The sequence below is a fragment of the Muscardinus avellanarius genome, assembly GCF_963383645.1.
Source record: "Muscardinus avellanarius genome assembly, chromosome: 13".
NCBI classification, from domain to species: domain Eukaryota; kingdom Metazoa; phylum Chordata; class Mammalia; order Rodentia; family Gliridae; genus Muscardinus; species Muscardinus avellanarius.
The window spans coordinates 2,723,608-2,740,501 of NC_137799.1; the positions used below are offsets into that span (position 1 = coordinate 2,723,608).

General features: G+C 58.0%; 1 protein-coding gene across 4 annotated transcripts in view; it reads right to left on the bottom strand.

Moving 5' to 3' along the window:
- The window catches only part of VAV2 (vav guanine nucleotide exchange factor 2), a gene marked incomplete at both ends in the record, with an annotated part of 148,408 nt that extends 139,670 nt beyond the window's left edge, over positions 1-8,738 (bottom strand). For all 4 annotated transcript variants that reach the window (XM_080708622.1, XM_080708620.1, XM_080708621.1 and 1 more), the window contains one exon: positions 8,535-8,738. In XM_080708622.1, coding sequence (XP_080564748.1) covers positions 8,535-8,738 — 204 coding nt within the window. The remainder of the gene's footprint in view (positions 1-8,534) is intronic.
- Positions 8,739-16,894: the final 8,156 nt, after the last annotated feature.

Genomic DNA, 16,894 nt, shown 5'->3' on the forward strand with positions numbered 1-16,894 from the left:
AGGCGGAGACAGGAAGATCGTGCAGGTTCGAAGCCAGCCTCGCTGGCTTAAGAGACCGTGTTTCCAAATAAAATATAAAACAGGTCTGTGAGTGTAGCCCGGAGGTAGAAGGGTTCCATCCCCAGTACCACCAAAAAAAAAAAAAAAAAAAGAATATGGGCCTGGGGGGTATAGCTCAGAGGTAAAGTGCCCCTGGGTTCAATTTTCAGTGTCACCAAAAAAAAAAAAAAAAAAGAGGACGCAGTGGCTTCCTAGGAAAATGAAGAGAACGTCCTCCAACCCAATAGGGGGTCATCCTCACCCACCTAAGCCCCATGGCAGGTAAGCACTCCACTGAGGCTGAGGCTGGGATGGGGGACACACACCCTTGTCAGGCCCCAGGACCGTGGCACAGCTGAACCTCCACCCCAGGTTATAGGACCTCACCACTAAGACCCAAACCAGGAACTAGATGTCGCCCACCATGGCTTCCCCATCCGACACCGCTGTTAGGGTGGGTTTAGACTGTCCCCCCAAGAGCCCAGGAGTTCAAGGCATGTTCCCAACACAAAGAGGTCCAGAAGTGGGCACAACTGGAGGCAGTGAGTCACTGGGCATGCTTGGGGGACCCTATGTGTCCCTGGTCCCCCCACCCACTGTCCCCTGCCAACACCCTGCCATTTCAAGCCGCTGACCATGGACTGACTTCTGAAACCTCCAAACCCTCCAAAACTGTGAGCCAAAAAAGCCTTTTGCCCTCTAAGTGGTGCCTGTCAGATCTTTGGGTCATAACGCCAGAGCTGGCTAAGAAGAAATTCGTACCAGAGATGGGGTCGTGCTGTGTCTCAAGCTGACGGTGTTCTTCTGAAGCCTTTGAAACTTGTTTTCGAGAGTGTAGAAAAGTCAGAAGATGCAGGCTCCAGAAGCCTTAGGATGCTGTAAGCAGTGCCTAACGGGGATGCTGAGCGCTCAGGAGAGCAGAATGCGGGTAGCAATGAGGACCAGGAAGACTGTGCCGTGAGGAAAGCAAGGGCTCCACGAGAAATTGGTCTACAGGCCAACTGCTACATCCTGGCAGAGAACGTGCCTGGGCTTTGTTGTCCTGAGACTGTGAGAGGCTGAATGTAGAGCTAATTAACCCGGTGGAGGGCATTTTAAAGCAGCAGAGCATTCAGGCGGTGGCAGGGGTGTAGCTGGCAGCTTTTAGCCGGGTTTCCGACGATGAAAAGGAGAAGGAAACAGAGCAGAAACAAATTTTAAATTTGCAATTTGGCCAGAAAAGACTGGGTGAAATTAGGGCCAACAAAGGCACAGTTGCTGAAGAGATGGGGACCACTAAAGAGAAGCCCATAAGAAAGACAGCTTAGGGGAACCTCAAGAATCCGTAGACCACACTCATCTCCACACTCGTCTCAGGCTCAAGGGCAGCAGACTTTGGAAACTTGACTGAAAGAGGTCCCTTTGAGAAGAGGCCTCGGGGCACTGCTCACGCGGGCCACCTAGTAAGTTGTCTTACCAGGATGCCTTCCACCAAGCTTAGCTGCCCAGGTACTCAGACTGCTGAAGGCCTGGTCCAAGAGTGCCCAGCTACTGCTGTCCAAGACGGCAGCAGGCACTGGGGATGTCGGCATTTGCTGGTTCTCCAGAAGTGAAGGGCGCTGGGGTTCAGGGCTCACGGGGGATTCTACCCAGATTTCATAGGAAGGCCTCCCAGGCCGTGTGCGTGGCTGGGATCCCTGTGGGCTGACCCCGAGAGAGCCAGGAGTAAAACCAAATGAAATCAAAGTTGCAATGGCGACCCCAGAATCAAGAGACGCCAGGAACATGGACAGTCTGCCTGCCAAGGAAACCTGGAGGAAATAGACGGGCCCAAGAGAGAAGCCACACGGCTGCAGGGGTGGGGCCGGCTGCAGGGGTGGGGCCGTGCGGCCCTTTGGAGTTAACACCTCACCAGCACCAGTGTGTGCCCCAGACGCGAAAGAGCGTGAAGTTATAGGCCTTACTGTCGCCCGCTGGGCTTTGGCCCCATCCCTTCTTTCTACACCCCATTCCTCCCTTTCGGAAGGGGAGAGTTGATTCTGTGCCGTTGTGTGTCGGAAGCATGCAACTCTCTGAAATTTTTTTAATTTCTTTTTTTATTTTTTGCAGTACTGGGGATGGAACCCAGGGGCATTCTACCTCCAAGCTACAGCCCCGGCCCTACTTTTTATTCTTTATTTTGAAACAGGGTCTCACTGAGTTGCAAAGGGCCTCGCTAAGTAGCTGAGGCTGGCCATGAACCAAGATCCTCCTGTCTCAGCCTCCCAAATGCTGGGATGACAAGCGTGCGCCACCACGCCCGGTTTTCTCTGAATGGCTTTTACAGGGGTTGGCAGCCAAAGGTTTGCCTTGAGTCTCAAAGGAGTCTTTGGACTTGGACTTTTGAGTAATGCTGGAACCGTTAAGTCAACGAATGCTGTCTCCTGGGAGAGGGGCCTGAGCTCTGGGGGCAGTGACGGAGTGTTAGGGTTTGGGTCTAGAATGTCCCCCAAAGCCCATGGGTTGAAAGCACGGTCCCCCGTTGGAGGAGGGACCCGGGGATGTGGCCTTGGGCACTGTGTCTGTCCCTGGTCCCTCCTCTCAAGGCGGCTGCTTTGGTGAGACTGGCTTTTCTATGTCACGAGAAGGCTGACCGTGGGCTGACCTCTGAAACCTCCAAATGGTCCCAAAACTGAGGCAAATACACCTTTCCCCCTCTAAATTGAGTCTGTCGGGTATGTGGGTCACCAGAGCTGATTAAAGCAGACAGTTCTCTCACACGCAGCTCAGCCCACCCCAAAGCCGGAGCTTTCCCAACGGCCAGGCTCTGCCGGCCCCGGGCCAGGCACACGCGGCTCCCTGGCCTCCCCGGCTGGCTCCAGACCCTGGCTGCGGGACCCTGCGTCATGCAGCCCTGCACCCGCCATTCCCAGGCTCCCCTGCTACTGCTGCACACCGGGTACCACAAATACCATCATGGAGAATACCTACCGCTCGAGAAATCAGTTCCTTGACCTTGCTGCCGTTACTGCCCCCAAGGAGCTTCCCCAGCACTCCTCCTAATCACACTCACACGTGAAAGTTTAATACCGCAGATACGCTGTTTATTTGTCTTGTACTACATGTGGACCTCTCTGCTTTCCCCACTAAAAAAAAAGAATGAGAAGCCGGGCGTGGTGGCGCACGCTTGTAATCCCAGCTTTCTGGAGGCTGAGACAGGAGGATCGCGGTTCGTGGCCAGCCTCAGCTACTTAGCGAGGCCCTCTGCAACTCAGTGAGACCCTGTTTCAAAATAAAGAGTGAAAATAGGGCAAGGGGTGTAGCTCAGAGGTAGAATGCCCCTGGGTTTAATCCCCAGTAGTGCAAAAAAAATTAATTAAAAATAAAGGACTGAGGGTGTAGCTCAGAGGCAGAATGTCCCTGCGTTCAATACTGGTACCGGAAGGAAGGAAGGCACACACACGCCCGTGCGCGCGCACGCGCACACACACACACACACACACACACACACACACACACACACACACACAGAGTTCCTAGCTGTGACCACTGACCAAACCCAAAAGCAGGCGCACCCCACAGCCTAGCTCCAGCTCGGCTGCTAAATCCCCTCCTCTCTCCACGCCTAAGAAACCAGAGCTCGGAGAAACTCCGATTCCTGAGCTGGGACAAAGAAAAACACAAGCTGAGCTTAGGACATCCTGTGCCTGAAACTGAACAAGTGTGCGCAGAATGCCTGGGAGCGTGCCAGAGAGATACACGGAGCCGGGCTGAGCAGATGCCGCGGGTCCCCGACACGACGCGGGCACCGTGTAAATCATGATGGGGACCCACCAGACGCAAGCAGGAAACGCGGTCAGGGAAGGAGAGAGAGAAAGCAAGAGGAAGGGGGTGGGGGAGGGAGGATGCCAGGAATGTCTTTACCTTGTTTCAAAGTGTCTCCTTTAAAGAGTGTCTCAGAGCATCTCAAAGTGTTAAGTGCAAAGAGTAACAGTTACCCCAGCAGCAAGGACTGCAGCAGGCAGGACCTCAGCATCCCCAGCAAAGGACAAACCGAAACTGTACCTGCTGGGACTCAGCCCGCAGATGCGCCTTGGCGTCCCCCACACACAGGGGCACAGCCGAATCTAATCAGGGATAGGCATCAGGAGAGCCCAAGTGGGGGACAGGCCACTGCAAGGCCTGTGACCTTCCCAAGAAGGGTCATGGTCATGAAAAATCAAAGGCAAGCTGGGACCCATGCCCGGCTGCGGGCGGCTGCGGATGCCCAGGTCACCCTCGCTGAGAAGGCGTTGACAGGAACAACTGTGGAAACCTGTACAGGATTACCTGGCGCTGCTGCCTCCGTGGGTTTGAATAACAGAGACAGAGAATGCCCTTGTTTGTAGAAAACACACTAAATACTCAGGGATACAGGCAGCAAGGCACCGGGGTACACTCAAATGAGGCAAGAGGAGGTTATCCGTAATACGCTTAGGTCTGAGCTATTTTCAAAATTGGAGGAAAAAAGTCTACCCAAAAGAAAAAATAAGCTTCCTCCTTTCCCATAGACCAGTCGCCTCCTGTGTCTTGGGCTTGTTCTCCCCAACAGGGTAACCCCGGGCTTGCATTCAGGAACACTCTGGGCGCTGTGTGTTTAGTCAACAGCATCCTGTCCATGCCAACAGGTGTCCTTGCTTGACCTTAGGAAAGGCGGCTGGCTGCTCCCCTCCGCCCCCCGCCAAGAAGCAGGGTGTACCAGCTTGGGAATTATTCTGTTGTTGTTGTTAGGGGGATTAAACTAAGGAGCTATACCCCCGCACTTTTGTGTGTGTGTGTGTGTGTGTGTGTGTGTGTGTGTGTGTGTGTGTGTGTGTGGTACTGGGGAAGGAACCCAGAGGCATTCTACCTCCGAGCTATTTTTTTTACTACTTATTTCGAAACAAGGTCTCACTAAATTGCAGAGTGCCTGAGTAGCTGAGGCTGTTGACAAAACCACCATCCTCCTGTCTCAGCCTCCCAAATAACTGGGATTACAGGTGTGCAACGCTATACCCAGCTCCCCCAGCCCTTTCTATTTTTGAGATAGGGTCTCACTAAACTGCTACGGCTGTCCTCAAACCTTCAATCCTCTTGTCTCAGCCTCCTAACTACTGGGATTACAGGCATATGCCACCATGCCCAGCTGGAAATTATCCTTCTATGAAAGAGCACAGGAATGTGTGTGTCTCTACCTCGAGAGAAGCCGGAGATGCTACGGCCTGCCTGAAGGGGCTGAGATACTGGAGGCGGCGGATGGCGGCATCTTTCACGCCCTAAATCTTACCAAGGTCCTGGGTTCGGGGAGGAGAGAGCGAGGGGTGCGTGTGATAAAATGATGCGTGCAAAGCACACAGCTGCAGATAACACACCTGGACACCGGGAGCCCAGAGCAAGCACACAATGCCTGAACAGGAGAGAGAGAGGAAAGTCGGGGAGGCTGCCTGGAGGAGGGGGCCCCAACACCGCTCCTTGGGCTGGAAAGAAGGTGCTCTGGCAAGGGCACAGTAAACACGTGGTGGGTACAAACACAAAAGACGTGGGAGAGGCCAGGAGTGGAGGGAGTTAGGTGGGGGTCACGACAAACTCTGGTGGCCCGGGTCCCCAGCCTTCTCTCGAGGTGTCCCCGCAGACAGGCTACCAGTGACGTGGGCACCACAGAGCCGGAGCGGGTCTCCCAAAGGGCCACCCTGCAAGTGCTAGGCCAGTCTGCCGGCACGGCCGCCCTCAGGACCTCAGCCACAGCCGCTGCAGACGCCGAGCCCCTTCCTAGGATCAGCAGATTGTGGCCGTACCTAATTAGCTTAATTAGACCCAAGGCGGCTTCCAGGCAGCTTGGACAAAAAGAATGTGTCCTGTCTACTTCAAGAAGTGGGGACAAAATGGACCAACGGGACCTCTGTGACCACCTCTGACACCCGGTGGCCACTCTGCTCTGGACACAGCAGATGCTCAGTAAATACACACTGCTATGATACCTCCCAGTGACCAGCTGAGATCAACGCCAAGTGGGAGGGGAACTCCAAATCCTCAGGAAACAGGATGTCCGTCTTAGAAGCCCCGTGGCGTTCTACACGGAGGAAACACCACAGGAGCCTTTGAGCTGGACAGGTCCCGGAACGCCACGCCGGGCAGAGAGAGGGAGCTGCCACGCGCCTGGCACAGAGAGAAGCCCTACACCTCCCGGCAAAGCCTCCGGATGCCCACGAGGAGAGGGAGCTCTCCTGCCCGATCCGCCCCATTAAAAACTGCCACACGCCAAGAGGCGACCCAAGGAGCAGCCAGGCAGAGCCTGGGGAAGTCAACAGCAGCAGGGCGGCTTCAGGAAGCCCTTTGAAGTCACCTGCACTTAAACAGAGCTGGAGGGCAGACCTGAATGCGTGTCAGCCCTGCCACTAGCTCTCTGGGTGACCTGGGGCACGTCAAACTCCCCAGCCGGTAACTGCTTGGGTGAGTCAGGGGGCTGCGTCACGCCTGGCCCAGGGCAGTATGGGTAAGAAAGGGCCGTATAGCAGAGAACTGCCACTCAGAAGGCCTGAAGTCCCTCTCCGGAACCCCCCTCTCCAGTCATTTGTGTAAAGAAAGCTGTTTCTGCCAGGCGTGGTAGTGCACGCTAGTAATCTCAGCATTTGGGAGGCTGAGACAGGAGGATCGCGGTTTGAGGACAGCCTCAGCTACTTTGAGAGGCCCTTTGCAACTCAGTGAGACCCTGTTTCAAAATAAAGAATAATAAATAGGAGTGGGGGTGGAGCTCGGAGGTAGAATGCCCCTGGGTTCCATCCCCAACACTGGAAAAAAAAAAAAAAAAAAAAGCTGTTTCTTACTTGTTTCTTACTTGTGAATACACAGATGGGGCCATTTGGCCGACCCTGATCCAACACCATGCAGGTCCCCCAAGCACCTGCAGTGGTCCCTGAGCAGGGGCAGAGACAGCGGGTGTGCGCCACCACCCTCCAGGAGAAGGCAGGCAGACAGAGCTCAGCCCCATGCAGATGAGGCCCTGAAACTGCTCTCAGCAGGACACTTACCAGCGCTGTGCTGAGGACTCTCCGCGCCTTCTACGCTTCTACTACACGCTCTGCAGCAAGAACTATGACTATCTTCACTACACGGATGGGGAACCGAGGCCCGGGGGGGGGGGTCTACCTGGGGGGTGACGTTCCTGACACAATCAGAGCACGTGGCACCAACACATGCCCATCTGATTCTTCCTGCTCCTCAGCCCCTGGACCACCTCCACACCGACCGTTCTCCCAGGGCTGGGGCCGGAGGTCAGGGGGACCACCTGGCTGCACTTATCAACAGCCATCCAGCGGGGACTGAGACGGGCCACCTGCCACGGTGCCCCTCCCCCATCCTGCCCAAACCACAGCTGGGCGGGCAGCTGGAGGACCCAGGCCAGGCGGAGCCCACCCCTCTGCCGCCCATCAGCAGAACCCCCCCCCAGGAGCGGCCAGCCCCCGCCTCCCTGTCCCCATAGTTCAGTCAAAGGCAGACCCGGGTCTGTTCAGCTAGGCATGGAATGGGCCAGGCACTGCCCAGTCCTCTGAGGGCAGGAGGGGACAGGAGCTGTTAGTCTTCCGGAGGGCCACCCACACCCCCTGGGTTTCTGGCCCTGGGACCCTGCAGTGCCTGGGGCTGGCTGCAGAAAGCCTCTGAGGACTTCCTCTGTGGGCTGCGTGCAGAGTCCTGGGATATCATTACTGAGGGCAAGGGAGCCCCCTCCCCTCCCCCAGGGGCTTTCCTTTGTCATCTACCCCAGCGCGGGGGCCATCTCCTCGGAAAGGCAGCCAGAGGGCAGAGGTCGGCGCTGAAACACTAGGATCTGTGACTACTTCTCCCCTCCCTCCCCTCCACTCCAAGTCACCCAGCCAGGCTGGGACAGGGGCAGGTCGCCCGGGCGAAACAGGCTGGCCTGGGGCCAGAGGCCTTGGGGCGCCCTTTGGCTCCCCCACCCCTTCAAAGCGCTACAGGGTGGGTGTTCCCCGACCCCCGGAGGCCGCGCAGCAAGTCTCCATTCTGCTTAACTCTCAGCCAAGTTCCCTTTAAGGGGCCAAGAAAAGCAGTTTGGCCAGCTGAGCGGACATTTTCCTGCCCGGCCCTGCGGCCACACGTGTGCCTCCGCCGCGACAAAGGCCACGCTCCAGGGCCCGGGGGGGTGGCGAGGACGCGGTGGGCGCCCCCAGCACCCCGAGGCCGCCGCCGGGGCGCCCGGACCCCCGCCCCCGGCCCCCGCCCCGCCGCGCCCGGCAGGCGCGCCCGCTCGGCCCCGCCGCTCCGGCCACCGGGCGCCAAGCCCGACGCCGCGGCCCCGGCGCGGGGGCTCGGGGGGCACCGAGGCGCTCGGGCCGGGGAAGGGGCGGCGATGCCGGGCGCCCGGCGGGGCTGGACTCCTGCAGCCGGAGGGCGCAGACCCGGCCGGGCGCGGGGAGGCAGGGCCCGCGGGGACGCGCCGGCGCGGGGGACTCGGCCAACTTCGCGCCCCGGGGGGCCCTCGGGGGGCCGCGCCGGACCCTCACCTGGGACATCTGCGGCCGGAAGTTGATGTCCTTGAGGTCCACGGAGCCGGGGGACAGGTTGTGCAGCAGCTGGCACAGGAGGACGCCGTCGCGCAGCGCCTGCGCCAGGTCGAAGGCCACCGCCGAGGGCCACACGACCCGGTGGTTGGGCGGCAGGACCTTGCAGTCGATGAGCCAGCGGCCGCACTGCCGCCACTGCTCCATGGCCGCCGGCCGCTCGCTCAGCGCGCCGCTCCGGCCAAAGTGCGGCGGCCGCGGGGCATCCCGGGCTCGGCGGCTGGGCGGGGCTTCGCGCGGGCGGCCCGGGTCCCCTGCGCCGCCCGCGCCCTCCTCCCGGGCTCCTCTCCTCCTCCTGCTCCTCTCCCTCCTCCTCCTCCTCCTCCCCTGCTCCTCTCCTCCTCCTCCTCCTCCTCCTCCTCCTCCCCTGCTCCTCTCCTGCTCCTCTCCTCCTCCTCCTCCCCTGCTCTCCTCCTCCTCCTCCTCCCCTGCTCCTCTCCCTCCTCCTACTCCTCCCGTCCTCCTGCTCCTCCCCTGCTCCTCTCCTCCTCCTCCCCCTCTCCTCCTCCTCCCCTGCTCCTCTCCTCCTCCTCCTCCTCCCCTGCTCTCCTCCTCCTCCCCTGCTCCTCTCCCTCCTCCTACTCCTCCCGTCCTCCTGCTCCTCCCCTGCTCCTCTCCTCCTCCTCCCCCTCTCCTCCTCCTCCCCTGCTCTCCTCCTCCCCTGCTCCTCTCCCCCCTCCTCCTCCTCGGGCCCCTCGCCGGCCGCCGCTCCCGTCCACGTGCGCCCGGGTCCCCTTTACTCGCTCGAGTCCACGGCGGCCCCCGGCCGCGCCGCACGCCGCCCGCCGCCGCAGCGCCCCGCGCCCCGCCCCGCCGGGAGCCGCATCCTGCGCCCCGGGCGCCCCGGCGGCCGCCCCCGCCCCCCGAGACAAAGGCCCGCGGGCCCCGGCTCCCGCCCCGCCCGGGCCGCCCGCGCCGCCGCCGCCGCTTTGTTCGCCCGCCGGCCCGCGGGCTCCGCGCTCGGCTCCCGGACTCGGCGGCTCCGGGGCGCGGGGGCGCGGCCACGCAGGGCGGGGCGGGGCGGGGCCTCGCCTGGCTCCGCCCACTGCGCCGCCCCGCGCCCCACTTCCTGCCCCGCCGCCGCCCGCAAAAGTTGCGGAGCGCGGGTCCCGGCGCCCGGCAGCCCCGCCGGCTTCCCGGAAGGCCGGGCTCTGGGGAGCCTTCGCCCGGGGGGAGCCCTGTCTGCGAGCGTGGCCCCTGGGCGTCCGTGGAGGTCAGGAGCTGGCCGGGCGTCCTCGCGCGGAGACCCCGACACGGCGCCCTCGACCCTTCCAGCTGCCTGGGCGGGATGACTCGAGATCGGGGCCATGCGCCCAGGTCTCCCCGGACCCCCTTCCGCGCCCGAGCCAGAGCCCACAAGACGCCTCCCACCCAGGGCCGAGCCCCTGTTCCCGGCGGGCATCTGTCGGAGGGGGTCCCGTGAGGGAGAGGCGCTTTGGGCGGGGAGGGGGCACGGGATTCCTCCAGCGGCGTCCTGGGGCGGTGGGAGGGGGGCCTCAGGAAATTGAGATGCGAGCTGTGGGGGCCCAGCTGTCCTGAGCCCGGCCCCTCACGCTCTCTGGGGAGCCCCGGGCAAGCCCACGCCCTTCCCGGGAATGGCTGTGCCCTGGGAGAGGGACAGAAGGCTGGACCTGGCCTCTCTTAGCGGGGCAGCTGCCCCAGGGCCCAGTCCCCCCTCCCTGGCATGCCTGAGCAGGGTCAGAGCAGGGCATCCCCTAACCACTGCAAGCCCAGAAAGGGTCTGCTGCACCAGGGACTCTCTGGCATGTCCTGTCCTGGAATGGTCTCCCACAGCCCTCGCCTGCCGCCCTCCTGCCGCTGCCCATTCGTACCCGTGTGCCCCTCCCCAGGCAGCTCCTCCTGCAAGAAAGGGGCCTCTCTCCTGATCCCTGGACCACTCCGGGTCGGGGACAGGCACAGCTTCCAACCGCCCGGCTGTTCATCTGCTGCCCCCTGGTGGTGCCGAGGGTGGTATGGCCGCTGCCGCCCAGCTTGCGGGAGAAGCCCTGCCCCGAGGGGTCTGCTCAGGGGACCTGGGGGCAACCTGCAAAACAGCCGAGTGAGCAGACCGGGCCCCTGCCCCGATGTCCCTGGCGGGCACAGTGGGGACTCTTGCTCCACTGGTCACAGAGGCCTTGGGAGGCTCCCGGGCGGGATGGGTGTGAACGAAGGGGAAGACTGGGGAGACTGGCGGAGGGGATCCTGCACCCGGGGACCCCACCCACTGTAGAGTCCTGCGCACCTTGGAACCGCAGCCGCCAATAGATAGACTCCCAGTGAGCGGCTCCCAGGAGAGCCAGCATGTGAACCCAGGGGACACTGGCCGTTAGTCCATGTACGCAAGGAGGGCCATCCGCCATGGAAGAGGCTGCAAGGGAGAGCCCAGGGGAAGGAAGGAGGGCGACTGGAGCTTCTCCTTCAGAGGAGATCTGCCTTGGCTGGGTCTGTCCCTTATCTACCACCCAGCTCTCCCTTCACCCCTCCACCCCCATCCATCCCCGTCCCTCACCCACTCATCCATCCACCCACCCATCCTTCCAACAGTCCTCCTACTTCTCCCTGACTCCCATAACCCTTCTCCCTCCCTCCATCCTCCATCCACTCCTTCACCCACCCACATCTCCCCATCTAGAAAATATTTACATAGTGAGCGGGGGCGTGGTGGTCCACGCTTGTAATCTCCGCATTTGGGAAGCTGAGACAGGAGGATCGCGGTTCACGAACAGCCTCGGCTAATTAGGTCCTCCCCAACTTAGTGAGACCCTGTTTCAAGATAAAGAATAAAAAAGAGGGCTGGGGGTATGGCTTGGAGGTAGAATGCCCCTGGGTTCCATCCTCAGTACTGAAAAAATAAAATAAAATAGAAAATATTTACGGAGTGATGGCTTTGTTGGTGGGGAAGGGGAAGCGAGTGTTTTGACACTTCCCGCCGTGATGGGGTGCGAGAATTATTCTCACGTCCGACCCACATGAACACACACATTTTGCAAATTCCATTTAGAGCTACATCATGCAAAATCAGCTGTCACGCTTTCCCGGGAAATTATAGGTGTAGAAAAAGACCATCTGGCCCCCCAGGAGTCAGAGTCTGCCTGACTAGATTATTGGGTGTGGGCTTCTCACATTTCATTTGAAAAAGCCAAAATGGAGACTTTTTATTGCTAGATGCCTCGACTTTTAATGTTGAGCCAGGTGCCATGACCCAGGGTCTGAGCTCAGCTGTGCTCTCTGAAGTCTTGTGATGGGCCATGGCTTGCTTATCTTCTGATGGTGGTTTAAGATGCCAGGGAAGTTTTCTCCAAGAGGGCCATGTGTCCAGGGCTACTTAATCCAGGCAGTAAGGAAGGGAAGACCCGCTCCAGGACATAGCTTTCTGGTCAGCGGGAAGCAAAGAAGTAGGGTAGGCTGGCTGGTCACAACCACAACCTCCACGCAGGAGGAGGAGGTCCAGGCGGACTGGTGAGGGGCCGAGCCCCATGCCACTGGCTCTGACTTGCATCACCCAGGAGCAATACTGGGTCCCCAGTGCCGCCTGTGTGTTCCTGGCAGCTCTGCTGACTGCACTTGGGTTGTTGGGACTGTTGGCTCTTAGAGAAAGGGAGAAAGCACCCCGTGGTGTGTGCGCACAGCCGGGGAGAGCCTGGGGCTGAGTCTGATCTCACCCCTAAGGATTCCTGATGGCACCCTTCAACCCGGCTTCTCTCCCCTAGCAAAACACCACGGCCAAGGTTAGCACAAGGTGCAGCTCAAACCACTTCGTGTGTGTGTGTGTGTATGTCTATGTCTGTGTCTCTGTGTGTGTCTGTGACTGTGTGTGTGTGTGTGTGTGTTATAGGGATTGAACTGAAGGGCATTCTACCTCCAAGCTATCTCCTCAACTCGATTTTTGTATTTTGTTTAGAAACGGAGTCTTGCTAGGTTGATGAGAGTCTCACTACTTGCTGAGGCTGTCCTCGAACCTGCAGTCCTCCTATCACAGCTTCCCAAGTACTGGGACTACAGGCGTGCGCCACCATGTTGGCTGCTCAAACACTTCTTTTTATGGCCGGTTAATAATTCATTGTAAGTGGGATCGGACTTTGATAAGACATTTTATTGAGTCTAGTATAACTGATATGTTATTCCAATATGTAAACAATTTTAAAACTCTTTTTTTTTAGGTACTGGGGATGGAACCCAGGGGCATTCTACCTCCAAGCTACACCCCCAGCCCTATTTTTTATTCTTTATTTTGAAACAGGGTCTCACTGGATTGCAAAGGGCCTCACTAAGTAGCTGAGGCTGTCCACAAACTGATCCTCCCGTCTCAGCCTCCCCAAAGCTGGGATTACAAGCGTGCGCCACCACGCCCGCCCGGCTTTAAAAACTTTAAAGAGACATTTTACATCCTTTTTTGGGTCTTTTAGATGTATTTTACACTTATAGCATGTTTCAATTTGAACCCGATATTTCCACCAAAAGCATTTGATCTATACTTAGGTTTCATAAAATTCACAGTTCAAAATGTAGATTCTCATGCCCAACCTGTTTTGAATATACTTTCAAGTTTGCCAAAAATGGGATCGGTATCAACTTTTACGTTGATTAAACCGAGCTGTGGGTTTACTGGAGTTTGATCCACTAAGGATATGTGTGTATGTCCTAAGCACAGTTTAGCTGTCACCTCCTGAGGGGACCATCTCCTGGCCACCTAGAGCCCTTGGCACCTTGCTTAGAGACCCTGTAAGGCCCACTTGGGTGTGGGGTAACCTCCTCCCCATCTTTCCTGAACAGTGTCTGCATGGGTTCAGGCTTCCACCCACTCATGTACCCATCCACCCACCTACACATCAACGTATCTGTTTATCCATCCACCCACCCACACATCCATCCATCCCTCCATCCATGTATCCATGCATTCATCCATCCATCCATCCATCCATCCAGAAAAGGCTTTCTAAATACCCGCCATGCACGAGGCCTGGGGAGGAGGCTGGGGCCGACCCAGAGCTGGCCCAGGGTTGTCATAAAGTGAGGAAGGAGGGTAGGGACAGCACGGGCTGCCAGCCCTGACCTCTTCCTCCTGGATGGCCCCAGAGGTCCTGGAGAGCACCGATTTGTTTCCGAACGCAGCCCAGCCCCTGCAGACACCGTGCACCCCTCCCCCACTAAGCATCCTGCACCTCATCGTGATAGGATGCGTCAAGCACCCCAAGCCCAGCGAGGTCCACGGCTGAGTGGGCTCCACTGGGCCACCAGGCTCATTGGCTTACAGGAAGGAGTGTCCAGGGACCCCACCCCCACCCGCAGGGGTCTTGACTCCACCTAGTGGGAGAAGAAAGGGTTAGCCCCAGCTTCCCCCAAGCTAAGGGAAGCGCTCAGGCAGGAAATGCCCATCACAGACCCCTCAGTGGTGGGAGTGACCAAAGACAAAGGGGAGGGTCTCCTGACTCTTGGAACCCCTTGGGACCACCGAGGTTTGGTCTCTCTAGAGGTACAGAGGAAGAAAGGCCACGGGAAGGCTCCCCAGCAACTCTGGGTCCTTGGGCAGCCATGTGTGCCCAGCAGCCTGGGAGGCGGCTATGTGGAAGGGCATGGCACTGTGGCCAGGCAGTGGCTGCAGTCATGGGTGCCCAGAGGTCACGGCCCAGCACTTGGGGCAGATTGGCCCTCCCCGGCTCAGGAGCAAGGGCAGCCCTGGCCCCTGGAGTTTGATAACATGTAGCTTCTCGCCCTCCTGCTGTGACTCTGGGGAGCCCCAGTGTCCCTGCTGTGGCCGGCTCAATTCTGAGTTGTTCAACCCCCCAGAACCTGACTGGACAGAAGCTGGACCTGTTTCTCACGAGCACCAGAGGAGAGATCACGCAGGGACCCCAGGACCCCGGCCAAGGGCAGGTGGGGCGGGTGGGTGCCCTCCGGGTCTTAGGCACTCTGGGCAGCGCCCTTGCCACTGGTCACCAGGAACCTTCAGCTCAAATCTGGCCCAGCGAGCCGGGGTCCTCCAGCCCTCCGACACCTCCGCGCCGATGCGGCACAGCCACTCAAAGTTCCCACTCACATCCCAACACCGTGGCCCAACTCCGGTGGGCCGGGCAGTGGCAGGCGTGTCCCCCGAGCAGGCTAACCTGAGCCTCACCAGGCTCACAGAGTCATTGCTCCCCCTCTGCCTCCTCTCTCCTGTCCCTCCAGGGTCAAGATGCAGGCCAAAGTTCTCACGGTCCAATCTGCCAGAAACTGCACCTCTGCTCCCAGGCCATGGGCATCTATTGTCCTCTCTCGTTCTCTCTCTCTCTCTCTCTCTCTCTCTCTCTCTCTCTCTCTCTCTCTCTCTCTCTTTGTGCGAGTATGTGGTACTGGGGATAGAACCCAGGGGCATTCTACCTCTGAGCTACACACCCAAGCCCTTTTTTTTTTTTTTTTTTTTTTTTTTTGGTGGTACTGGGGTTCCTGGAAGCCCTTCTACCTCCGGGCTACACTCCCAGACCTATTTTTACATTTTTTATTTGGAAACAGGGTCTCCTAAGCCAGCGCGCGCGGCTGGCTTCGAACCTGCGCGATCCTCCTGTCTCTGCCTCCCAAGCCCGGGGATTACAAGCGTGCGCCACCACGCCCAGCCAAGCCCTATTTCTTATTCTTTACTTTGAAGCAGGGTCTCACTGAGTTGCAAAGGGCCTCACTAAGTAGCTGAGGCTGTCTGCAAACCTTGATCCTCCTGTCTCAGCCTCCCGAATGCTGGGATTACAAGTGTGCGCCACTGCACCCAGCTTACCTATTGTCTTTCTTATTGGCCCTGGTGACAAGTCCTTGCTGACAGCTGTTGGCCCTGGATACCATGTGTACCTCTTACCACTGTGGCCAGGATGGAGCAGGGGCCCTGTCCAGCCGTGGACACCTGTTAGCCGCACCCACCACCTCTCCTCCAGGCAAAGCAAGTCGTGCTGAGTGCCCAGTGCCATCTTGCCGCCACCCCTCGGTCCAGCCAGTGGCAGGCCTGCTGCCCGCAGTGGCTGGAGCACTTAGAGGTGTGCAGGAGAAGGCGTCCTTACGGCCTTCCCCGTGGTGGAGGGAGGAGCTAGCTCCAGAAAGAAACAAGCTGCTGGCAGCAACATTTCAGACACCTGAATGATTGGAGGGGAGGGTGACCATTAGAACTGGGACGTCCATGCTGCTGCAGGGCGCCAGTGCACTGGAGACAGTAGCTACTGAGCGAGGCCCTCCCCAGCCTAGTGGGAGCCTGTTGCAGAATAATCAGATAGAGCTGGGGTGTGACTCGGAGGTAGGAGGGCCCTGGGTTCAATCCCCAGTATAAGATGAAAGGAAGGAAGGAAAGAAGGAAGGGAGGGAGGAGGAAGGAAAGAAAGAGGGAAGGAGGAAGGAAAGGAGAGGAGGGAGGGAATAAGAAAGAAAAGGAGGAAGAAAGCCGGGCGTGGTGGCGCACGCTTGTAATCCCTGCGCCTGGGAGGCAGAGACAGGAGGATCGCGCAGGTTCGAAGCCAGCCATGCGCGCTGGCTTAGGAGACCCTGTTTCCAAATAAAAATGTAAAAATAGGTCTGGGAGTGTAGCCCGGAGGTAGAAGGGCTTCCAGGAACCCCAGTACCACCAAATAAATAAATAAATGAATAAATAAATAAATAAATAATAATAAAATGGGGCTGAGGATGTAGCTCAGAGGTAGAATGCCCCTGGATTTAATCCCCAGTCACACACACACACACACACACACACACACACACACACACACACACAAACTGTGACAAGTGACCCAGGAAGTGTCTCTTGGCTACCACATACCACTGTTTCTTTTGTGGGTTTTTTTTTTTTTTTTTTTTTTTTTTTTTTGGTGGTGCTGGAGACTGAACTCCAGGACATTCTTCCTCCAAGCTACACTCCAGACTTATTAATTTATTGATTTATTGATTTACTTACTTTTTTTTTTAACAGTAATGGGGATGGAAACCAGGGACATTCTACCTCCAAGCTCTACCCCCAGCCCTATTTTTTATTCTTTATTTTGAAACAGGGTCACACTGAGTTGCAAAGGGTCTCACTAACAGGCTTATTTTTTTTTTTTAAATTGGAAACAGCTAGGCACGGTGGCTCACGCTTATAATCCCAGCATTTGGGAGGCTGAAACAGGAAAATCTCGGTTCACAGACAGCCTCAGCTACTTAGTGAGGCCCTTTGCAACTCAGTGAGACTCTGTTTCAAAATAAAGAATAAAAAATAGGGCTGGGGTGTAGCTTGGAGGTAAAATGCCCTTGGGTTCCATCTCCAGTACCACAAATAAATAAATAAATAAATAATAAATAAAAGGACTAAGGGT